At 33.9% G+C, this 24,554-nt stretch overlaps 3 protein-coding genes across 7 annotated transcripts; 1 reads left to right on the top strand and 2 right to left on the bottom strand.

The window, feature by feature from the left end:
- The first annotated feature begins 170 nt into the window (after positions 1-170).
- Positions 171-18,563, top strand: LOC130621738 (calpain-7-like). Of its 5 annotated transcripts, XM_057437078.1 has the most exons (28): positions 2,970-3,158; positions 3,555-3,696; positions 3,966-4,071; positions 6,728-6,947; positions 7,423-7,469; positions 7,634-7,750; positions 7,869-7,936; positions 8,012-8,164; positions 9,202-9,288; positions 9,364-9,426; positions 9,513-9,576; positions 10,105-10,190; positions 11,787-11,880; positions 12,113-12,223; positions 12,790-12,825; positions 12,903-13,014; positions 13,258-13,367; positions 13,571-13,621; positions 14,072-14,165; positions 14,408-14,507; positions 14,983-15,029; positions 15,370-15,458; positions 16,156-16,231; positions 16,378-16,514; positions 16,741-16,803; positions 16,937-17,070; positions 17,487-17,555; positions 17,802-18,563. In XM_057437078.1, the coding sequence occupies exons 4-28, from the start codon at positions 6,728-6,730 to the stop codon at positions 17,941-17,943; spliced, it is 2,370 nt and encodes a 789-aa protein (XP_057293061.1). In that variant the 5' UTR covers positions 2,970-3,158; positions 3,555-3,696; positions 3,966-4,071; the 3' UTR covers positions 17,944-18,563. The 5 variants fall into 5 exon arrangements, with proteins under 5 accessions (XP_057293065.1, XP_057293061.1, XP_057293064.1 ...); XM_057437081.1 differs by lacking the exon at positions 3,555-3,696; XM_057437080.1 differs by lacking the exon at positions 3,966-4,071.
- LOC130621761 (uncharacterized) lies at positions 338-1,813 on the bottom strand. The gene is made up of 3 exons (XM_057437104.1): positions 1,638-1,813; positions 973-1,092; positions 338-827 (listed from the first exon to the last, which is right to left on the bottom strand). The coding sequence occupies exons 2-3, from the start codon at positions 1,039-1,041 to the stop codon at positions 411-413; spliced, it is 486 nt and encodes a 161-aa protein (XP_057293087.1). The 5' UTR covers positions 1,042-1,092; positions 1,638-1,813; the 3' UTR covers positions 338-410.
- Positions 18,564-19,207: 644 nt separating the features above from the next.
- Positions 19,208-23,600, bottom strand: LOC130621742 (uncharacterized). The gene is made up of 7 exons (XM_057437085.1): positions 23,055-23,600; positions 22,704-22,952; positions 22,252-22,385; positions 21,532-21,749; positions 21,066-21,235; positions 20,309-20,384; positions 19,208-20,045 (listed from the first exon to the last, which is right to left on the bottom strand). The coding sequence occupies exons 1-7, from the start codon at positions 23,548-23,550 to the stop codon at positions 19,634-19,636; spliced, it is 1,755 nt and encodes a 584-aa protein (XP_057293068.1). The 5' UTR covers positions 23,551-23,600; the 3' UTR covers positions 19,208-19,633.
- Positions 23,601-24,554: the final 954 nt, after the last annotated feature.

Below are 24,554 nucleotides of genomic sequence, written 5' to 3'. Positions count from 1 at the left end.
GTCGCAAATATTTTCAGCCCTTGTTTTCCTAAGCAAGGCGAAAAACAAATCCCGGTGCCCATCTTTAGAGAGGGTCCATCGCAATTACAGTGCCGATGTCTAAAGAGGAGAACTCCACATACTTGCGACTAAAATTCCGAGTTCCAGGCTAAAATGGGAGGCAGGTGCAGCGACTTTTGCTGCACCAATACAACCTCGTTCCAAGTGTCTCTCTTTTTTTGGCAAGACCCATGTTTGTATCGGTCCAGAGTGCTTTATTCTCTTTTTAATTCGAGCAAAAACTTTTAAGCAAACAAAAGTGAAAAGTAAGCAAACAAAAGTGAAAAAACTTGTTAATTGAGTAGGTGAGTAATTTTGATGCACTTGTTAGGTTTTCTATATTTAAACGGAGTTTAGATGCTGCTTTTTAATTACAAACACCTTAACAAGTCCTGCAAAGGATAATATTGTCTAGTGTAGGAAATAAGACTTTCTTCTGTTAGCGATTTTTTTCCTCTAAAGCTAACGTTTTTGTAAAGAAAAGTAAGTAAAAGGAACAATATTTTGACATGACAAAAACCGCGATGTTTTGCGAACAATTTATCTTTTAAAAACATAAGTGAAACAATCCATCTGCGAACATAACAAACGTCGCCTACCTCAGGCTGTGTCCCAGACAACCAATATTTCCAAATACTTCGTGGACAGAAATTTCGCGATAACAAACTTTCACCTTTTTTGTCGTTTTCGAGAATGTTTATGTTATGTTTTTCGAAATTAATCAGCAAAACGAAAGTTTTTTCATGGTGAATGAAGTCATGGATATTGTTTATGTAAAAGTTTTCTCCCTACAAAATGATAAAAACGGGGAAATTTCAGCGTAAGGTAAGTATAGAGTCAGTTTATCAATTAAAAAAATAGTGTCATTTTTTATATGGTGGTGGACCAACAGTTCACCACATGTTAATTGCGGTTGCTGAAGTTAGCACTTACCTTGTTCAGAGGCTTGACTTTGATTGCATTAAGTACTGAAGTGTCCACAGAGATGGCTACTAGCATCATAGGAGGATATACTTTAGAAGCCCGATATTCTTCCAAATCTAAAATGGTAGCCTAGTAAGAAGGATGGTCACAGGTCATGAATTAGGGTGCTCCTTATCTCCTCAAAGTAATTAACCAATACTGTTGTAGATCCCGCCTCCCAGGATTGCCTCATCTACCCAAGCTGCCATAGTCAATAAAATAGGAACAGCTAAAGTCAGCTAATTTCCTTCATCACGTTTTGTTAACAGTTTGGTTTTCAACAGATCAACAGATAATTAATTTTGCCACTCAGTACGAGTTTAGCGCGGTTCACACTTCCTGATCAGCCTCATAGTCTGCAAATAACAAATAATCCAACCAAAAAGTGGTGTAAGTTGGATGAGCTTCAATAACCACATCCAAGGAGCAAGAACACGTCTTGCAACAGCCTCGACATCTTCCCTGACTGGCAGGTTTGGCTCACATTGCTTTATCTGCTGGAAAGATGGTTATTTTGCCAACAACTATCCCTCTGGTCTTCGGTCAACTGGGGACGCAAGGTTTTGGACTGCCCCCCTTCTCACGGGGTAACGGAAAGTGGGGAGGTTGGTGTTACAGATACAATAACGGCCTACCTTGTAGAGAAGATACTTGCCAATTTGTTAACAAATGGAGTTTGTGTGACAGGCTACACCCATTCTCCCGCTGTTCACTCCGGCCCTCTGCGCCGAGTTCCAAGTAAGTTTTTTCAGTTGTAAGGTCTGTGACCACGCCCATCAATGTGAAAATTTTTGGAGGCCTTACGCGCAAGACACTCAGATAGGCTAATTTTAAATTTTATTGTTTTCGGCTTTAATTTTGGTTTTAAACTTGGTTTTTCTTACTGCTCACTAGCCTCTAGTGACTCTAACAATAAGTCTTCGGTGACCCATAGTTATAAGGTATCAGGACCAATTTTAAAAGAGCTGAATTGTGAACATACAGTCGGACCTTTTGATTTACCACCTCTTCCAGGTTTTCCGTGTTAGCCTCTGGCTGCAGCACCGAAAAAGGATGGTACTGTACCGGGTGGTCTTGGATCTATCATCACCCAGAGACTACTCAGTAAATGATGGCATATCGAGGGAGGATTACTCCGTCTCATATTTATTCTTTGATGATGCGGTAGAGATGATTAAAAGAATAGAAAAAAATTGTTACATGGCAAAACTTGATATCAAACACGCCTTTAGACTCTGTCCAGTCCATCCCGATGACGGGAGGTATTTGATGCAGTTTTACTATTTGGGGGGCGCTCTTCGCCTTACTTATTTATCACTTTTGCAGATTTATTAATCTAATAAATCTGCAAAAGTGATATATCTTACATTATGTAGCAATAATTGATGAGCTACTGCATTATCTTAATGACTTCATTACTGCTGCGTAACATTAAAATGATTTCCAGTATTTAGTTAACCTCATTAAGAATGTCTTTAAGGTTAATGCCTTGATGGTCACTTTCTTATTATGAGTTACTAGCACTCGGATTGCAGGACTCAACGACATCACGAAAATTTGAGACATTACGTCCACTTACTGAATATATAAAGTACTGTTTAGCTGCCTTACCCACACATCTATTTGTTAACTATATACCCCTCCTAACATATTTCAGAGCTTTTACTGTCGGTTTATTATTCAATTTCAAAACTTTGCTACCCACCGTTTATCAGCTTCTGCCACAACAAATTGATAGTGCTATTACTCTCATTTAAAGTACAATCCTTAGTCATTGAGGCTTTATCGTTGAAAGCAATTGTAGTTATTATTTGTCAATATATAGGTTGTTTATTATCACATTTTTCAAGTTCATAACATGACGAAACGAAAAATTGTCTCCTTTAAAAATTCAGCTTGGGGTAAATTGAGGATGTCGGGCTTCCTTTGTCAGCCAAATGGGGTGTAAATAACAAATGAGTTGCGTTTCCGCGAGATACGCCATAGCAGATGTAGGCAATTCCACGAGATTTGCTGAGATGTAGGCGATTACACGAGAGTCTCTGAGTTGTAGGCGATTCCACGAGAGTCGCTGAGATGTAGGCGTTTCAACGAGATTTGCTAAGAGGGTTGCATTTCCACGAGAGGCACAGGTGTTTACACGAGATACCTCCCAGGTGAGTTAGCGTTTCCACGAGAGACGCAGACGTTTCCACGAAATATGTCCTACTAAGTGTAAGAATGGAAACGCACGCATCTGGTTTTGGCCCCCTTGATACCAAAGCTGACATCCCCCCTTTCATCAAGTGTAGTTATGACATGAAACAAGAGAAATATGCCTCTAACATTATCTGTCAGTGTTGTTGTTTGCTTGTTGTTGCTTCAGAACCATAGCAAATAAATAACAAAATCATAGGGGCGCAGGCTTATCTGAGAAAAGCAACGAAATTTTTTTCCAGTTTTTCGCGACAAACTTTTCCTGAAAAAGAAAAAACAGTCAGCAAAAATACTAAAAGTTTTGGTTGGTAAAACATACAAAAACCGCCCCATGCTGCACCCTCCAGTCTTTTTAGTCTAAAAGTTCGAGTTATTTGTGTTGGGTGACACACAGCTATAACCAACAAACCAACATACCAATATTGAACGAACGCCAACAAAATGAAAGTGAATGGAAGAAAACTTCCTGCTATTATGACTAGCTAATTATAAGTAAAGGTAAGGCTGAATGAATTCTTACTTAGTTTTTTTTAAGTTGGCTGGTAAATCATAAAAAATATATATATTTTAAAAAAAATTATACACTATTGTCCACCAGCATATTTATGTTCTTTCCAGGAAAATAATGGGTAGCTGCTATATTTGGATTTATCAGCAAAAATTATATAAAATTTGAAATAACAAAAGATTATTATAGCTAGAACAGAATTTGTATATATAGCTAGTTATATATATTGTAATTTGAAGTTTTCATATTTTTTATATAGTTTGAAACATTTTCACTGCAGTTGATTTGCATGGTCATTTCTTTATAAAAAATCAAAAGTTTGGCAACTAATGAAGGCAATTGTCAGTTGTGTTTAGACCAATCAGGTAAGTATCACTTGATTGAGTAAGGCGCACAACATCGCTTAATTTTGACTACCTGATTGAGTTATTCTGCCTTGACTTCCTGCAAAACACTACTATTACCCGATCAAATTAGCATATCTAACTCACGGCTGTTTCGTAGCGGACAAAATTGTTACGAAAAAATAATTCAATTTACCCTCTCAGTTAAAACAGGATATCTCAAGAACGAAATAAGATTTTTATATTCTGTAAAAAGAATAATAATCTCAGATAAATTGTCCATATTATTAAAACAAAAAAAATTTTGGACACCTGTCCGAAATTGATAAATTTAGGCCAAAATGTCTAAAAATGTCTAAAAATTATCATTTAGATGAATGTCTTCCACAATATCTCTGGAAAAAAGTTAAGAAAACATGTTTTTTATGGTCCACAGGTTGGGTTAAATATCTGGAATGAAAATTACTTAATTTTATTACTGTCCGAAATTGTCCAAAGGGTTATTTTTAGGTTTACTTTACTACACTATAAATGAGGTTACCTACTTGGATATTCTCTTCATATATATATCATATATATATAGCTAGGTGAAAACATGCACCTCTGTGTCCTATACCTTCTTTTCATGTGTTTTGAAGTTTTGAACAAAAAGGGCATAATTCCCATTGAAAAACAAGAATTTCAGGAGGAAATTTATAAAAGAACTGTGAAAAATAGAACAAAATTTGACTCTGTAAAGTTTTTAGATGTGGTTTGTAAGATGAAAGACAATTAGGTGGAAAGATGTATTTAGCTGTTCTGGATCAGTGTCCAAACAACCCAGCACAAACAATAAGAGTGCAAGTCATGCTGGCAACTCTAAGAAAAGCTGTTCCTGGTCCCACTTGTCCCACTGTAAAAAAATTAAAGATGGCGGCATACTTATTACGAAATTGCGTGTTGGGTTAACATGCCTAAATTTTTCTGATGTTTTTGTTGAAAATGATCAGAAAAAATACTAACTTCGTATTTTAATACTATCTTTGTATTTCATAATACTTTGTTACAGTAATCAGTGATATTTAAAATTATCTTTTCCATTTGCAATGATTTCTGTTATGCTACGTTTACAACTGCCTAAGTTCTTGACATTATCAATGGTCCTGCACAGTACCATCCCTAGTCGAACAGGGACAAAAAATTTGAACACAATAAATGTATACCTCATATTTATTTGGAAAGTATTTGCGATATCCATTTAACATTACAAGCAACATATCCATTTGATATTTCTTTTCTCAGCACCACGGTAGGATGACAAGGGATCGCATTTCGGGATTTAATCGGTTAGAAGGGGATGCTGTAAGACCCTGAAGCATCTTCTTTTTTACTTTAAAATATACTTTATTTAAAAAATCATTTTCTAGCAAAAAAGTGATGTGGCCATGTCAACCCATGTCAAAACACAAAAGCATCCTGAAATTATACTGGGTGGCAAACTAATTTTCTAAAGTCAGAACAAAGTCTGCAATTTTGATTAATTACTTCCATTGTTCTTTGCTCGCATGCTCATTATCACGAATCCTTTTTTAATGCTTTAAAAACGTAAGTCTCACCATAACTAATTCCTGTGCTAAGTAAGAGGGTCAGATGTGGCTTTGCTCATTGGTTGATTTTGATTCTGGGCCTCTCTGATAAATTATTTTGTGCTTCTTGTTGGATTTGAATTAGGGATTAGCCTTGACACATTTTTTTGCATCTAAGCTTTTGTATGACAGAAACTGAATTTTAATATATATACCTGTAAGAAAGCTTTGTTAACTAGGCTAGTTTTTTAAGGGATTGTGATTATCTTGTTAGTAAATTTTCGCATACATTTCTTCTTGTTTGTACTCCCTTTTTCTGAAGGCTTCCTATTAGCTCATTTAAATTTTCGGTAATGGCAAGCCGAATAAATTATGTTAACCGAATTATGACAACAGATTCTTTTGAATAATTATATATAATTACAAATAATTTCATAACGTAGTTATTAGAAAAAAAATCCGGGAACCTTTTTGAATTTAATTTTAGTGAATGTAAGGGTGCAAAAAGGGAGAAGTCTGCAACCACTTGTTCGGGAAAAAAATTTAAAACGTACGCTGAAAAAAAAATGGTGTGTGCGTCTTTCATCAAATATTCAGAAACAAAAAGAAAATAAGAAAAAATATAAAAGTATTGATAAATTATAAGGGTTTTTATGAGACTACTCATCAAGTGAGGTTTTTTCCTTCACAGTAACCTTTAGGGCTAAGAAGAAGCTTGTAGTACCAAAACAGCTGACCTGTCCTATGCCTTTTTTATGTTGCATACCTATACAGAGCCTGGACTTTAAGAAGGTAAATTTAGATAAATTTAGTGCTGCAAATTTAATCAAGAGGGATTCAACTGGAATCTTAATTATATAAGCCCTGACATACAGAATCAGTCTTTGCCTTAGCCTTAATTTAAAGGATCACTTAATTAACAGTGTCATACTTGTGCACAAACTACAAAAAAATGCCGCAAGACAGTCAGAGATAATCAGGGAGTTTTCAACTGTATAACCACAAGTTTGTTGAATGATCTATTCTACTGGCATTTTTTTGTTAGTTAATCAGTTTTTTGTTATAAATTTTTCATATATATAATTTGTTAAATAAAATTCACTTTTTTACAGATGGATCCACAGCAACTAATTTTGGATGGAACAAAGTTTGCTGAGAAAGCAATTTTTCATGACCAAGCAGGCCAATATGGTGTGGCTCAATTTTTTTATATTGAAGCTTCAGAAGCTATTTTGAAAGCAATAGCCCTTGACACATCATTACTGAGCTTAAAAAACAAAGCACTGCAGTACATCGAACGAGGAGAAACTTTGCAAAGTTTAGCTAGTAACAGTAAGTGAATTTTGTATTGACAGATTGACATTTTAGATGGTGTTTTAATAAATAAGAAAACGGAAAATGACTCTAATGTGAAAACCAAGAAATGTTTTTGCAAACTCAAATAGCTTGAAATGTAAACAATATTTTCTTGTTAATGAATTGTATTTCTTTGCACAAAATCTAGAAGGACTTGTTTGAAAAAATTTGTTACAGGACTGTCTCTAATCCTGTTAGATATTTATGTTCACATTAATTTATCCATCAGAAAAGTTATGGTAATGCAAACCTTACAAGGATTGCTTCAAAGACACTTCACAGTAAAAAATACTATAGCTGTAGAGTACACACTTTTTTTTAAGGAGTACCAATATTCTAACCAGGCTTCTCATTATACCTATTGTTTTAACATAAATCTCACCCTGATATTCTTATACACAACAAACAGTAAAATGTAATAGATGAATGCTTTTTATATTTCTATACATAGGCCCTGCCGAAGCTCTTCAAAGACATTTGTCACAATCAGAATCGCAGGTTAAGTTTGCTTTGACATTTATAGGATATATGATATCAACCATTTTTAAAACCGCAATTATTTAATTTAATACCCTGATTTTGATTAGAGAAGCTATTTGCTTCTTTTATAAAATAGTGAAGCTCTTACATTCTTATAATTTAAGATATCTAATTTTTTTCAGAAAGAGATGGAGCAGATTGAGTTTCTTTTGGTTCAAGCAATGTCTGAAGATGAAAATGGATCTCCACAAACCGCACTACCACTATACACTGATGTTGTCGAATTGTGCTTAGAAAAGGCACGAATGAATATTTTGTAAAACTGGTTGATGAATAAAAATGCTTGTTTTAGATGATCTTATTCTATGTAAAAAAACGTTTTTATATGAAACTTAGTACTATTGTATTTAATTTTAGAGTAAGAAAATTTCAGATCCTTTAACAAAGGATAAATTGAAAAAATGGACAACAGGAGCCTTGGGAAGGTACATAAAGCATGATATTTTAAAATTGTCTATGCCATGGAAATAATGCTGTAAATAAGTGATAAATAATTTTAGGGCTGAAGCAATAAAAAGTGGGAACAAGTCAAGGCCTGCAACAAGAACTGCTGCTGCTAGTACGGCGCAGATGCCTGCTGTCAACAGACTTAGTTTGAAACATGTTCCTGATGGAAAACCTAAGTTATCAAAAAAAGAAATTGAAACGTTGAGGTATTTTTTATTTAACAGACTGTCTGCCCCCTCTTTTTTAAAGTTTACATAGGGAACATTTTTGAGACTCCCTTTTTATTGCAAAAATCTGAAGAATAATGCCTAGTAGCTGCACCCTCTTTTTACTATCCAAACAGCTACATTATTCACTCAGTGTTTTACGACTTCTGTTTTAAAACGAACTTTGGGTTAGTCATGTTGAAAGGGTATGCAGATTTTTCTGCTCATTTGTTCATATTTTTTAAACAGTTGGCCTTTGTTTATATTGAAAGATTTTTGGGTAGCATCCTCTGATGCATAAAACACTGTTGAAAGAAAAAATATCCAAAGGAGAAATATTTTAAAGAAAAACGAAAATGCTATCAGAAGATTTAGCTCAGGCAGTGCAGTACTATAAAGACCATTGTAAAATTTAAGTTATTCACCATATTTGCTGTTAATAACATTTTCTTCAATAATTACGTCTTTTCTGCATAATTTTACAAGTGAATAACACTGGAACTATATTTGGCAGAATTAATTATGGGCAACGTTTCAGTTTAAAGAGGAATTGCTAGGACTGAATATTAAAATCTTGACAAGAGTGTTATAATAGAAAAGATTGAAATATATAGGTTACTAAGTATGTGAAAAGTTAGGGTTACCAAAACTCTTTAGTCTCAGAGCTCCACTGATCATGTCCAAAAATTTTTTTTTTTAAATAACTGTGGTGTGAATTCTTGGTTTTTGCGCATTGTGTGGTATGGTTTTTGGACAATGTGTGGTGTGGTGTATGTTTTGTGTCTTGTAAGCCTGTGATAATACAATATTTTAAACAGAATTTAAAGAAATTTATCATTGTGACATTGACTGTGTGACACTATAAATTATTTTTAATGGGGATAGTTGAAAATCCTGGGACCAACTTTTTTAACATCATTATGCCATTAACATGAAGTATTAATGGTGGAATCAATTTCTTTGCTGTTGTTTAACAATACTTTAATCTTAATAGTTTCTTTATCTGTGAAGTTTATTTTCTATTTTTTTTATTTTAGACACACTTCACATGTTAACAACAGAGTTTTCCCACCGTGGATGGATGTTGATTTAAATGAGCGGTTTGCTTATCGAATTCCATTCAGGTTAAAAACTAGTTTAACCAATGTTATTTATTATTAATTAATTATTGTCTCAGTCTGCATTACTTTTAATTGTAGTGACCCTGGTGGAAATTTAGCACTTGCACCAAAACAGAAAAGTAAATTTGCAAGTTGGGTCAGGTATTGACTTACGTAATGTTATTTAAAATTTCATTTTAAAATATTATTTTGCTTTGTTAGCAATTTTTGTTTTATGATTTGTTCAGGCCATCAGATATTTGCCAAGATCCTAAAATGATATATGCTGTGTCAAGTTTCAGCATCAAACAGGTATTTAAAGCTTTTTTATCATTTGACGCTTGTTAGTGTGTACTGAAAATAAGTGTCTGTGAAGAAGTCGTATCCAATGTTCTGCAACAGAATTTGGATATGTTTTCATTGCCTTTTGCCTTCGATTAAAAGGCTTGATTGTAACCCCTAGGAAGATACTGTTGAATGAAGCAAGTTTTATTAATGGTGCTTTGCAACGTGGTAGTTAAAGATATTTCTTTCAGCTTGTCGATGTTGACTAAGCTGTTCTATAAATGCCAAATAATTTTATTGCTATTAGTTTAAAGAAATCACTGATTTAGATTAGTCAAAATTAAAATTACTTGCTGATGATTGGCGAAAACTAATAACAGATTTAACTTTTCTACGCTGCGGATTTTTTTCAGAACCCTTGGCAGATTAATTTCATTACTTCGTTCTAACAGGCAAACAAGTATGCACAAAATGCTGATGCAGGAAATATGTATGACAAACAAATTCACTTAGGTTTTACCACAATCTAACAATAAATTTACTTTTATGATTTAGACCATAGTGTCAGATTGTTCGTTCGTTGCATCTCTTGCTATAAGTGCTGCTTATGAAAGACAGTTTAAAAAACGACTAATAACTAGGTAGGTGACAATTTAAATTTTTACTACAAAACTAGATGGTTCCTTACATGTAAAAGCAACATTTGGATGCTAAGTTATGAGGGTCATCATCATCATCATCATCATTCTCGGCTTAAGGTCCGTTTTCCATGCTAGCATTGGTTGGACGGGGTATATTAATGACCCTCTTCCAATCTGATCTAGACTGTGTTAGATCTAAACTCAACTTCCTCTGTATCAAGTCTGTCCTTATAACCTCCTGCCAAGTCTTTCTTGGTCTGCCTCTGGACTTTGCCCTGGGAACTATCAAGTCTCTACACTTTTTTACCCAATTATCCTCCTCCATTCTTTCCAAGTGCCCCAGCCAATTCAATCTTCTTATCTGGATAACATCTTTAATTCTACGGAGACTTAGCCTGCTTCTTAGCTCATCTGAACTCTTTCTGTCTCTCAGACTGGCGTTACACATCCACCTAGCCATCCTCATATCATTCCTTTCTAAACGGTCAAGATCTTCCTGCTTCACTGCCCATGTCTCACTACCGTACAACATACCACTTTTTACACAGGCCGCATACAACCTACCTTTTACCTCAATTGACAGGACTCTGCTAGTCAACAAAGGAAGTAACTCTAAGTAATTACAAAGTTTAAAAAGACATTCAAAGTACCATGCGGATAAAAATAATGATGCAGGGGATGTGGACTATGATTCAATATCTGTATGGTGTATGACTTATATACCAGGGAAAAGTAATATATTTCATCAGGTATCGAAATATAAAATAAATAAACCTGTGTTCTAGTCCAAGGGTTTTTCAGGTTTTGTTGGAAGATCGTGGCATGCGTGCAACAAAAAGCCTTCATCGAGTGTTTTAGTTGTCTGGTTTGACAGCAAGAAAAATCATAGATGGTATAGACAGAAGAATCATATTAACCGTATTTCTTATCAAATTATTGTTATTCAGAAGTATGATTAGCTGCATTTTGGGAAGTGAATATTTGAAAAGGGATGTTAATTTAGTTATTGATTCTATCTACTTAATCTGAGATGAAAATAATTTTGATCATTGCTTGTTGTTGATAACACCTATAGCTGTGCATAAAAACTGTCTTGTTAATGACATAATCAAATTTATCTATATAATAATACCCGTATACGTAACGAGACACACAATAGCGGGACACAAAAATGCTGTAAATAAAGGTCGGGCAAACCCGTGGATTTTATTATTTAATTAAAAAACTTAACATGTATAATATTTTTTGTATAAACAAAATTTAATACTTTTAAAGTTGAACATGCAATAACAACTTTTGTTGCTCTGTGAGTATTGTAGGGGTAGAGCTTCATGCTGTTTTCCCGTGCTGGAAAATTGCCTTGTTTACTATCTGTAATGAAGAAGCAATGGCAGTTTTAAAAAAGTATGAACGAGACACCTGTTCATGTGCAGTCAAAACAATATCTAAATTTTAGCCAAGTTAAAGTGCACTGAATCAGTGCCACAATGGTTCAACTGATGCTCATCTTTTATTGGTTTTACGAAACTCTCACTGTTTTAGCTTTGTGCCGTAACTGCATATTTGCTGTAAATCAATTTTGATATTTTTTTCTAGCATTATATATCCTCAAAAGAAAGATGGCACTCCAATGATTAACCCTTGTGGTAAATATATGGTGAAGTTGAAATTCAATGGTGTTGCGAGAAAGGCAAGCTAATCACTTGTCAATACATTGACCCAGTTGTGATCTTCTCTTATTAAGTTTATATTGAAATGGATTAGCAACTTGATTCTACGTCACCTGCAATTTACTCTGCCTCCAATTTTTTGTCCGCTTGATTTTTTCATTATTCTTTATATTGATGAAATAAGCATATAACATGTAAGTGTCAACAGAATGTTTCAATCCTTTCACATTTTCATATTATTTTTTTTTGTAGGTGATTATTGATGACAAATTGCCATTAGGAAAAAATAACCAATTATTATGTTCGTTCTCACAAAATGAAGATGAATTCTGGGTCAGTCTTTTAGAAAAAGCATACATGAAAGTAAGTTATTTAGGTTAATGTGTGTTATCTCATTACTCCACAAATAAGACCACCCTACTTAAAAGGTCTATGAGCTAATACTTACGTATAGATGCATTGACCTGTTTAACGAGATACTATTTTTATTTCCGAATCAAGGTGTAGAAAATATTTCATGAAAGTTCAAATACTATGTGATCTTTTAAGAACGTATACATAAAGTAGAAGATAAAGAGACTTATGAATGTAAAGAGGAATCAGACATTGATATTGAAATTAACTATTGTGAAAGTGTTTATTGTTAATACACGAGTTTATCCAAGCTCTTTACTATTTGGTTGTCTGAGTTGCTGATTTTTTGTGTTTTTTTGGGGGGGGGGGAGGGGGGGTAACGTTATTGGTCAATGAGCATATATATATATACGGTGTGTTTTTCATAATGCCAAATAGTAAGTAATTTTCATATAAACTAATAAGCTTTACTGGAAACAAAATACTAATTATTATCTAGGTTCTTGACTTTACCTGGAAGATTATTCAATGTTCTTTATTAAATCATGAAAACCAATCCTTACATTAATTTTTAGGTTATGGGTGGCTATGACTTTCCTGGATCGAACTCTGTAAGTAGACCCACACATTGACAGGTGTAAACATTGTAAAATATTCAGATATGGTAAAACACATCTTTTCATTCTAGAATATAGATTTGAACACCTTAACTGGTTGGATACCTGAAAGAGCCTCTTTAAAATCCGAAGATGTGAATCATGACGTACTTTTTGATAGACTTGTATCTGGGTTGGAAAAAGGTATGGTGTTGATCACAAGACTGCACTGCAGGCGTGTTTGTTTTTTTGTTTCTGTTATTGGACTGTCATTATTATTTTCCGTCAGTTTTAATGGCAATACAACTTGATTTTATCATTTTTTATTGTGTTGTTATCTAAAAATTCCTATTCTCTTTTAATGAAAGCCGTATTAACTGTGCTAACAATTCTTCTGTTCCTTTGCATTCTATGGACAGTCAACTCAACAATTCACCCTCTATGTAGGAGATGTTCTAGTAACTGCAGCTACTGGAATGTTAAGTGACACAGATGCAGAGAGAGCAGGACTTGTTCCTACACATGCATATGCGGTGTTGGATGTGAAAAAAGTACAGGTATGGTATTGAATAATTCGCTCTCAGCATTTACTTGGGAGTAACCTCTTTAATGAATGTTTAAACATAGTGTTTTTGAAATAAGTCTAAAAATTTTTGATTTGCTGTTAATCAACAGTGTCGTGTAATAAGCTACTACCAAGTTTATTATCTTTACGTAGAATGACACTACAAGCCTTAACATGTTTACTTCTGCATTCTAGGGTAAACGACTGTGTCAGTTAAAAAATCCTTGGAGTCATTTAAGATGGAAGGTAAGAGTTGATGCTCTTTTTTTAGGACTAGTAATGTAGAATTCTTTTCATTGTTTAATTTTTAAATCTTTTTTTAGTAAGAACATTTTTATAAGAAATTGAGCCTCAAAAACCTCAAAATCTTAAGAAAATCCCTAGCCTTAACGTGTTGACAGCTAATTTTTGGAGACCTTGATATTTATGTCTTAAATAAAATACATAACTATGTTATTTACAGCTGTTGATAAACTATCAAAGTTATTTATTAAGAAAACAGAGAAAATAGAGGAATAAAAAATTTAAGAAAATTTCAGGCTATATTCAGGAATTTTGCTAAGAAGATTGAGGCTCAGGTCAAAAAACGGTTTTCTCATAAAAAAAAGCGTGATAAACAAATAACAACAACAATAACAACAACAACAAAAGACATGCGAAGGTTTATATGTAATTTTAACAAATTGTTTGTCATAGGGTAAATACTCGGATACAGATTCTGAAAGTTGGACACCGGAGTTAGAACGAATACTACGTTACAATCATGTTAAAGCTGCTCAAAATGATAATGGTAAGTCTGAATATTTTAACAAAATCTCACATTTAGTGCAACGTTGATGACACTGTTTATGAAGCACATAAGGATTTGACTTGTTTTGCTCAGTTGATGAGCATTGTCTTCTTCATCGCACTGACCAGGTGATAAGAACGGACCTTGTGTGATGTTTTGTTTAACCGTGTACTAACTGGAAAGAAGACTTTGTCATATTTTTTTGTAAGACCCTGTGCAAGATACATATTCTTCTGCAATAGGCGTTTTCTGGATCAACTGGGAGTCACTTCGAAGATTTTACGATGTTATTTATATGAACTGGAATCCAAAGTTATTTCCATACAAATTTACGTATCATTCGTAAGTAGTTGTACTTGTTTGTGTTCATTTTTGCATTTGCAGAAATTTTTGCGATTTTACACCCTATCCGTAAAATTGCCGGTTTTTTTTGGACCAAATCGCAAAATAATGTATGCAAATGTGGCTAAAGTTGATCAACCGCAAAAAGAAAAATTGAATAGCAAAATTATTTGAAATTCATGCAGATAGTGAGTAAGACGATGCTGTGTAAAAAATAAACCTTGATATCGTGTTTTCTTGTCATACACTTTCTTGTTATCGTTTTCCATGAAAAATATTCAAATAAAGCATTTCCATTAAAACATTTATTTCATACTTTCCTCATGAAAGCATCTAATTGCAAAAAAAAAAAAAATCTGCATTTTGTATAAAAAATGAAAATTGCGAAAATTTATTCGCAAAATGTTTTTATTAAAGCCATCTGGAAAAAAAATTTCTTTCGTTTGTACACAAGTTTGTTTGTTGTGGATTTCAGGAAATGGCAAGCTGCAGAAGGTCCTGTGAAAGATGCATACAATATAGGTAAACTTACAAGTGCCAAATGGAACACTTTTTCATCGTGTGCCGAATTGTTGATAGAAGGATTACTTTTCCATTAAATATTTTTCAAATAATTACTGCAGGTCCATGCTGTGCACTAATTCAGCACCTCCTTCTTGGAGCCCGTCCCCGTAGACAAGTTATTCCTTGTTATTTTGTAAACCCCTCTTTTGTCATTTATTGCTTTTATCTTTTCTGAATGGCTCCATCTTTTCATTTTAAATCCACTTTACAGAGTAGCTATTGTTTTAGACACATTTCGCGTTGTTTGTTTGTTTGTTTGTTTGTCACAATGTCCCATTATTTCATTTTATTTTGTCAGGCGACAATCCTCAATATCGATTAGAAGTTCAAGCAGGTAACGAAGGATGTGTTCTCTGGATATTGTTAACACGCCATATAACTGAAAGGGTAATTCTATATACTCTTCGTTTATCTCCAAATATTATTTTTCGGTCCTCCATGCTCCGGATACGTTGTGAAAGTAAAGATTGCTGCTACTCACTTAACACCGTCAGTGCATAAAAAATACCCATTAGAAGAAAGTGTGCGACTAAATGGGATTTTTCACAGACCATTTAATATATATTATTGACTTTTTTAATGCGGGAAACTAACATTGCTATAAAGGTGCTGAATACATAGCCAGATAACTCGGAAATTTGGGGCTCTATTTTTATAATAGCACTTTTTTGTTGCGTCGTATGGCCATCATGCTCGCTGAATTTTATTATTTATCCTTTGAGGTCCCATGCTTCCCATAGCGTTAGATGTTGGCTATTACTGGAAACTACATCTTAAATTTACATGAAATTTTTATCATAGTTAAAATTCAATAACTTCCGTTAGCATTCAAACAGAATGTTAATGGCCGGAACTAAAAAAAAACCCAAACAAACCCTCCTCATCCTCCCTATCTAGAATTACCTGACGAAAACACTGGCTAATTGATGGACTGGTTAATTGATGGAATAGTTTAAATCTTGTCTCATGTGGATCATTTTTTGCATTTTTTCCCATATATACCTAGAAAAACAAGCCAATGATTTAAAGGGAAATTTATCTATTAAATAAAACTACCAAAAAATGTTAACGAATTTATTTTCAGGATGATTTTGCTGAAAATAAAGAATTTATAACACTTCATGTTTATAAATCTGATGGTCGAAGAATCTTTTATCCAGGTACCAAATTTTTTGCTGTCACCATGTTATTCGGAAAATCTCAAAGTAATTTAGTATGAGTGGTTCTGCAAATGTGAAAGATATGAAAGTCGTGGTATAAATTATATCCATATACAATTTTTTATGTAACTGTTTTTTTCACACAGATAACCGATTCATCGAAGGTACGAAAATTAATTCCCCGCACTATTTATGCAAGATGAAGCCACCTGCTGGAACTTCCAAATACACAGTGGTGTTGTCGCAGTATGAAAAAATGAACACAATTTATTATTCGCTAAAGGTTGGTATTATGCACTGTCTGTCTGTCTGTCTGTCTGTCTGTCTGTCCGTCCGTCCGTCCGTCCGTCCGTCCGTCCGTCCGTCCGTCCGTCCGTCCGTCCGTCCGTCCGTCCGTCCGTCCGTCCGTCCGTCCGTCTGCCTGTGCTAGTCGCCTGTCCGTCTGTTTTTCTCTGTCCGTCCGTTTGTGCCAGTTTGTTAGTAAATATATAAGTATTTCTTTTTTAAAGGTACATTCTACAGCGAAATTCCATTTATCGCCCGTACCAGAAGTTTACACATCCAAAAAGAAGGTACGCGTAATTTATTTGGTTATTTTTATATAGCTTCCAACACAAGTTCTTAGTTTCAAGTTTACTTTTTGTTCTTGGGTTGTTTAACTTTCCTCTCAACGTTTTTGAAGCAAGTTTTAAATTTCTTGTGTAGATAACCGTTTCATGGACGAAAAACACAGCTGGTGGTTGTGCAAATTTCAGTACTTATGAAAGTAATCCGAAAATTCCGCTGGAGTTGATCTCAAGCACGCCTTCACAAGTTCTAATAAAACTCGAAGCAAGCAGGTACAATCTTTTTCACCCCTTTTACACCCTTGCACTTCGTATATGTACATAAGTTTCGCGGTAGTGTGATTAAAAAAGAGGTTTCCTTTCACATCTACTTCTTTTGAATATAAGTTAAAACCTTAACGGCTAATAACGTTCTTTTATTATTTTGCAAATATTAGCGTACACAAAATTATTGATCTTATTAGCCAAATTTATTCTACCCAGAAATCAACCTTTTGAGTTCCATCTACTTCTTTTGAATATAAGTTAAAACCTTAACGGCTAATAACGTTCTTTCTTTACCTTAACACGCAAATAATATGTCGAACGAACGGAAAATGCATAATGCATGTTGCACAACCTACGCTTTAATATAAGAACTTACAAGAATGTTTCCGATAACACCAACCCTTATTCAACCTTTTCTGTAGAAAATATGCTGCCGGTATCGAACTAAGATCAATTGATGGAAAATATAAGAAGACGTCTGGAGATTACAGGTTTGTCTCTGATTGAGAAATTTTTTGCATTACGTGAAAACTGTCACGCCCTAATACGAGTTTTACTGATCGAGCCTGAAATTATGATTATCTAAACTTATTTCCTATACTGTGGTTAAATAATCAAAAACATTTAAAATGAAGAGATAAGGCATCCTACGACAAAGCAAAAATATTAGCTACTAGTGAGTTTGGTGAGTTTAATGAGAATAATAACATAGTCTAAAAAAATATTTATTTTTTTAGATGGGGATTTGTTGCTTTCGATATAAAAGATGTTCCTGAAGGCAAATACTTGATAATCCCATCCACATTTTCCCAAGGACAAGAAGGGCCGTTCTTTTTAGAAGTGCAAGCGTCGTGCGCTTTTAAACTTAATGTAGCTTAAAATATGTGTAGACGACATGAAGTCACACCTTACACTCGATTTTTTAACGAAAAAAATTATAAAAATAATGCATAAAGGACACAAATTTATATACATACATACATATTTTAACAAGTTTGTACATATGGGGTGAGGCTATTTATTGGGTATGCAGTTTATATGAATCGATATTTCGTGTTTGGTCATTAGTTTCAGCGCAGAAGTTTTTGTAAGATAAGATAATCGAGAAACTTTTTAGAAAGTTATTCTCTCGTGGTTCCTTATTTGATAGAGCTTGAATTGCTGATTTCATGCCTTGTTTACATGCCTAGACGCGAAATTTGTGAGAAATCAGTTAATCTTTTAGTCTGCAATTTTAAAGAGTGAAATAGAGCGCGGGTTGATATGTTTCAATAAAATAAAGTTTCCACTTTCATCGTAAATAGCCGATTTTGAAAAGAGCTACTTTGTCCCTACCATACCCCAACTTTACGGTACCCATTTCTCCCTGACTAATTACTAGTGATAACAAACATCATTTGATCAATTGAAAATATTAATGTAATAAAAAATGAGTTGATCTCTTTTATAAACTGATGTAAATACGTGTTGTTGTTTTTTTTACAAAAAGTTTTTCAAAACGGTGTATTCTTCCGTGCTTAATTGAAAACGGGGAGGGTTAAAAAAAACTTGGGAACAGTGGAAATTGCCCTTATCAATTCTGCGAAATAAACAAAAATAACCCTGTCCATGCCCAATATAGGTACATCCTTGTAGTAACTGTGTTTGCATTTTTAAAAATAAGTTTCTTTTCATAAAAATACCAACAAGTAAAAGATATATTTGACTTACGTGGTCTGTTATTTTTTTTTTATCTCCTTACAGGTATGCGTGTCCAATGTTCTCAACGCAAAATCAAAACTCACGTCACATGGAAAACAGTCTTTTTAAGTTAAACCTCTTAAGCTTTCCTCTCAGACAAAAACGTATTGCAAGAATCAATATATCGCTTATTTTATACGGGAATCATGCCTCCAAATAATTTGATGTTTTACTTCAGAAAATGATGGATATTAAGATTTTAAAGATCTGAGATTGTGCAGTGTAATAGCGCCATGTTTTGACCAAGTGGACCCTTTCTTAAACGTTTGGTTAGTAAAGTCAAGATACCTTTTGCACTAAATTTTGGTGTGGTTGGAAAAGTAAGAAGAACAAGCAAGGGACTTCGCCACCATCAAATTTAGCAATGACGTAAAAGGGTAGACAAAATAAAAGAAACACAGGCTAGTTCGTATAGAATACAGGCTAGTTTGTATGGTATATGCACAGATCTATATATATTTGCATGTCCTGAATATTTCTTATAAGATTATATACTATACTATATTATTACACAATAAAATAAATAAATAAATGACAAACCGAAAATCATAAAAAACATCTCATTCCATCTGAGGGTTACTTGAAATAAAGGTTCTGTATCAGTTCTGTAACATTTAAAATTGTTTTAATTTTTAAGTGCTAAGGCTGACTGAAGAATAATGCTAATTTATGTAATTATACTGCCAATGATAATGTTAAAAATTATATACAAAAACTAAACAACTGGTCAGACCCAAATTTGAATGGTTCAGTAAGAAGGAGTTGCTTTAAAAAGCCAATAATATAGCAATCTTTAGAATTTAGTTTATATTCTTTGGGCTGCTTTCTCTTATATTCGTGAAGTATCCCTTCCCAGCGCATGCGCTTTTATCCAATCCAACGCAATCAAAAACTCCATCCTCCAACTCACAGCTTGGTTTAAATAAGCCGCCCTCCATAACCACATTGTCGCCCAGCCTGTCAACGATCCAATGACAGGCAACTGTAGGACAGCCCGTTCGCCACCCACATACGCAAAACTACCCAAATGGTTGTATGTAAATGGAACGCATGAAGAGTGGTCATCTTGCAGTATTTCGGGATGCTTGTTGAGAAGAGTGGCAACGTATTTCCCTTGTTGCGAGGCTACTTGTGCAGTTGCAGGGTAAGACTTTAACTTGTTATCAACATCACTTAGAAATATTTTAAATTCTTCAAGACTGAGAGTTTGGTCATTATTAGCGTCTAACGTAGCGAACGTCCTAAAAAGAATACATCATAGCATATCAACACGAATACATTTTTATACAGCCATCTTAATTCTACTCTAAAACATTTTTCTCTCTTTAAATCAAAGGACTTTTACACTCATCATTTATTTATATAGATCTACATATTTATAATTTATACGCGAGTTACTTGAAATTTAAAATTCGCAATACTGATTTGAAACAAACCAAGTCTAGAAAACATAGTATTTCTTTCCTTGCAAACTTGTCAAAAAAATAATCCATTTATCACATACTTGTGCACTGATTTTTTCATTTTATTAAAATGCTGATTCATCTCCGGGTAGGTTTTGCTGACGTTATCTAGAAAGGCTAAAATAAAAAAATGAATAAGTAAAAATGTGATCAGATCGAAGGAGTAGCCGAAGGTACAGTAAATTAGAATATTTTGCATGAGTAGTAAAAATGCTGTGAAAACTTTGCACAGAAACAGATATAATTTCTTGAGAATATATTCATCCTATAATCTAAAAGAATACTAATCATGGTGCGAGTGAAATCTACACTGAAATCCAATTTATTATACATGTCAAGAATATATACATCCTATACTCTGAGGGGTATATCCAAACAATATCGTGGGTGTGGTCACCTAGAAATATCCATTCTGCATTGAAAAGGAAAATTTTCGCGGGAAATAAACTTCCAAGACGCGGAAAACGTTCCAATTAAAATTGGCAAAAAAAATGTTAAGACAAAAATGCGAAATTAAACACAATTTGTTTCCCTAAGCTAAGCATGCCATAGATATCCTGTAACACAATTCCACTTGCAGTCGATATCCTTTGATTGGACCACATGCTGTTTAAAATCATGTTGCAGAAGCGAAGGATGAAGGAGCAAAGATGAAGGAGCGAAGGATGAAGGATGAAACTCAATACTCTGATTGCAGGTCTTCGCTACCACAGGTTATACACTGGCACATCTCAAGTTGAATTTATTTTACCTTAAAATCAACATAAACATATAAACGTGATATCAAAAGTATTTAACCTTCAAATTCATCAAGCTTCAATTCTCCATTACCATCAGCATCAGCTTGTTTGTATAAGTTTTCAATATTTTCTAAAAGTTTCGTGAACTCCACCGTGGCACAATCTCCTATGCCGAAAATATTCTCTGTGTTCTTTACTTTCAAGAATGCGTCAGTAACCAGTGCATTTCTAAAGATAAAAAAATGAATGTATAAAAGATACTCATAATCATGTCCCATGATTTCAATTTTGCAACAAATGTAAATGCTGAAAAACAATGAATGATCTATCTACTTATATACCGTAAATGTGAATTTTTGGGTAAACAAATTTTAACATATTTATATATATATAAAAAAATTGTACATTGGGCTTACTTTCCGCACATCTAAAAGAAAACACTTAATTAAATAAATTTATTAAATGATATGATAACAAAATTTCCTTCGAATTTGAAAAATTTGATTTATACTTAAAATCTTTACCTGTTCCTTTGACATGGAATCTTCGATATCATTGTCTTCGTAATTTCCCTTGGTGCAATACCCGCAGCCCAAACACACATACCATAAGGAAGTAATGTCACTTCTTTGGTTTGCTTGTTCTTAATAAAAATTGTTTTATCGTTCATGCCAACAACATAGCAACCGCCAATAACATCAACACCAGATGACTTGAACTTTTTCTCCACGAAATGACTGATCTGCTCCAGAAACAAAAATATGTGACGGTGAAACAAAATTCTAACTTTGTAAGCAAAGCGAAATAACAAAAAAAAATTATACTCTCGGTAAGACAACACATATTTCAAAAAAATTTACCTCTCGTTTTAACTATTAACACCTCCATATTAATTTTTTTTGAAAATCCACTTATTAGAAAATCTACCAACTTCAATTTACTTATACTCCCCCAACTATGGACTTGAAGAAGACTACCACCCCTTTAACAAATCATATTAACAAAAGCAAAATAAAGACGTTTTGTAAAATTGTTGGCATTTTGAGGGTAATTGCTGAGTGCTAACATAGAACGAGTGCAAGCGTGGTACTTACTTGGCGGAAGTGATTAACTTACGTTGGAAGTCATAATCAGTGCAGGGTTCGAACTAACACTTTTCGTTCTGTACCGTAAATTTCAGTCTTGTTGAAATAATGTGCATGTCAATTTCAGAAATGTGTGCTGATCAAGCAAGAATGTTTTACCTCTTGATCATACATACTTAAAACTTTGTAGTGGCTGTTCACAAGTGTCACTGTCACACTGTCAATGAGATTTGGTGGATATAACTTCTTCAGGTTTTCAACAAAATCTCTCAATTCACCAGCAAATTCAACACCTAAAAATTATAAATATTACCCAGTCTTTTGTATATATCTCAAAACTAGTTCATTTATCTATTTTTGAAAAATTTATATTGGTTTTTCAGATATATGGCTTTTGAGTTTTGCTAATTATGCAGACAAAAACTTTGGGTAAATCGTAATTTAAAAAATCTATACAAAGCATTGCTTATTATGTGAAAAAGAAAATTCAAATCGCCATTGTAAAAAACAATCCTAGTTGCCATCAAAAACAGTCTGACAGCAGAAGGACACAAACAACATAGTTAGTAAGATCTTAACTGAATTACTGAGGACATAAAGAGAAAGTATACCTGTAGGACCTCCACCTACAACAACAAAGTTTAGCAGTCGTTTGATCTCCTGCTCTGGCTGGCCAGGTATAGCAGCTGTTTCAAATGCATCCATAATGTTCTTACGAATTTCCTGTGCTTGCTGAATAGTTTTTAATTTGTGTGTGTATTTCTCTATATCTTCTTTATTGTAAGTTGCTGTTTTTGATCCAACAGCTACAACTAAGACATCATAGTTTAATTTGAATTCACTTTTTTCACCAGTGACTCCTATAAATTAAAATGACGAAAGTTTCGATAAAAACAAAAACAGAAAATTACAAAAACCAAATTGGATATAAATTCAGAGACACACAAATATTTCTGACCTACCTGACTTATCTTGGCATGTCACTTTCTTACAAACACTATCAACATCTGTACATTCAGCTTCAAAATACTGCACATCATTTCCTTTGTGTTTCCTTTTTATAATTTTTCGTATAGGTTCGACTAACGTCCTGCTGTCAACAGTTCCCACAGTTACTGATGGAAGTAATGGTGTAAAGAGAAAATAATTTGTTGGTGAGACAACTGTAACATCATACAGTCCAGGCTTTAACGATTTAATTAAGCTCACAGCACCCCAACCAGAACCTAATATTACAAGCTTCTTCTTTTTCTCTGCAGCATTGAGAATTCTATTGTTGGTGTATGCAACATATAATGTTGTTCCTGATAGAATAACAGCAAAAGATCTACATTGCCATGAAGACTGTTTAAATTGATGCAAAATTACTTGTCCATTTTGACTTGCTCTCTTGACATATGGTTTTAAATGCTGATAGATTGGTTCAAGTCTAGTCCAAATATTTTTTCTACAAAACATACTTGCTTCTAAAAAAACAATCTATATAAAAAAATGTGAAGACTGTGTCTGTATGTAACAGGCAAAGTATTTTTTTTTATTTTTTCTGTAAAGTCACCAAAAACTTATGTTTTGAAATGTTAATAGCCAAATTAAACCTCACAACGTCAATAACTTTTAGGCTAAATAACTTGGAAACAAGGTTGTCCACTTGGTATAATGTTTTGATTTTGCATCAAGAGCAATGGATATGCACTTGCATATGCACAGGCAAAAAATATAAACAACAGACAGTGACAATCAAAAATGTTAAGTGAAAAAAAAACACTGACGCTAAAATTGGTAAAATTTGCTCTTAAACAGAGAAGATAATGTATATATAGCTAATAAAAAAAAATTCCAATGCATTTTCAATCTTATATCCTAAAAATCTATAAATTACCATAGTCAATTACGAGGGTGCCGATAAGCCGCATACGCCGTAAAAAGTGCGGTCGTTTTCGGGCGAGTTCGGCTTTTTGAAAAAATTCAAGTATTCACCCGAAAAAACCCGCATAGGCCCGAACAATGCTCGAAAAACAAAAAAAACAGACACTAATATGATTCATAAAAACTATAAAAATTAAAATAAACTTACTATGTGGTAGCGAAGTTCTTAAAAGAACTGCTTTTGATGGTTTTTGATAAAGTTTACTTTATAAATAACTTATATATAAACTTTATTAACTCCTTTCTCTTCTAGCGCCTTCTTCCCAACTATCGTCCGCATGGTTTGTTACAAGGAATTGCATTTCAGGAATGTTCCGGGCGAGCTCTGGAAAGTGCGGGCGGTTTCAGGGGACAACCGCCAATTTTATTCGAAAAGTCGCCCGCACTCGCCCGTATATATGCGGGTGTTTGCGGCTTATCGGCACCCTCTTAGTCAATTTGGCTGATTGATATGGTCCTTCTTTTCTTGCCTGCCAGGATGTTACCATAGCCCCGGGTTAACCCAGGCCATGTGAGGGAAATTGGGGAGATCGCAC

Source organism: Hydractinia symbiolongicarpus, chromosome 12 (assembly GCF_029227915.1).
Source record: "Hydractinia symbiolongicarpus strain clone_291-10 chromosome 12, HSymV2.1, whole genome shotgun sequence".
Classification (NCBI taxonomy): domain Eukaryota; kingdom Metazoa; phylum Cnidaria; class Hydrozoa; order Anthoathecata; family Hydractiniidae; genus Hydractinia; species Hydractinia symbiolongicarpus.
Note: the sequence above shows the minus strand (reverse complement) of the source record. Positions and strands in the feature narration are given on the sequence as shown.

Coding starts and splice junctions, on each gene's coding strand:
- LOC130621761 (XM_057437104.1), bottom strand. CDS start 1,041: ATGATGCTAGTAGCCATCTCTGTGGACACTTCAGTACTTAATGCAATC. Junction 828..972: donor AAGTCAAGCCTCTGAACAAG/GTAAGTGCTAAC, acceptor ATCATTTTGTAG/GGAGAAAACTTTTACATAAA.
- LOC130621738 (XM_057437082.1), top strand. CDS start 6,728: ATGGATCCACAGCAACTAATTTTGGATGGAACAAAGTTTGCTGAGAAA. Junction 9,289..9,363: donor GCTTATCGAATTCCATTCAG/GTTAAAAACTAG, acceptor TTTTAATTGTAG/TGACCCTGGTGGAAATTTAG. Junction 12,826..12,902: donor ACTTTCCTGGATCGAACTCT/GTAAGTAGACCC, acceptor TTTTCATTCTAG/AATATAGATTTGAACACCTT.
- LOC130621742 (XM_057437085.1), bottom strand. CDS start 23,550: ATGTTTTGTAGAAAAAATATTTGGACTAGACTTGAACCAATCTATCAG. Junction 21,750..22,251: donor TAAGTATGTATGATCAAGAG/GTAAAACATTCT, acceptor TTTCTGGAGCAG/ATCAGTCATTTCGTGGAGAA. Junction 21,236..21,531: donor ATTCCATGTCAAAGGAACAG/GTAAAGATTTTA, acceptor TTTTATCTTTAG/AAATGCACTGGTTACTGACG.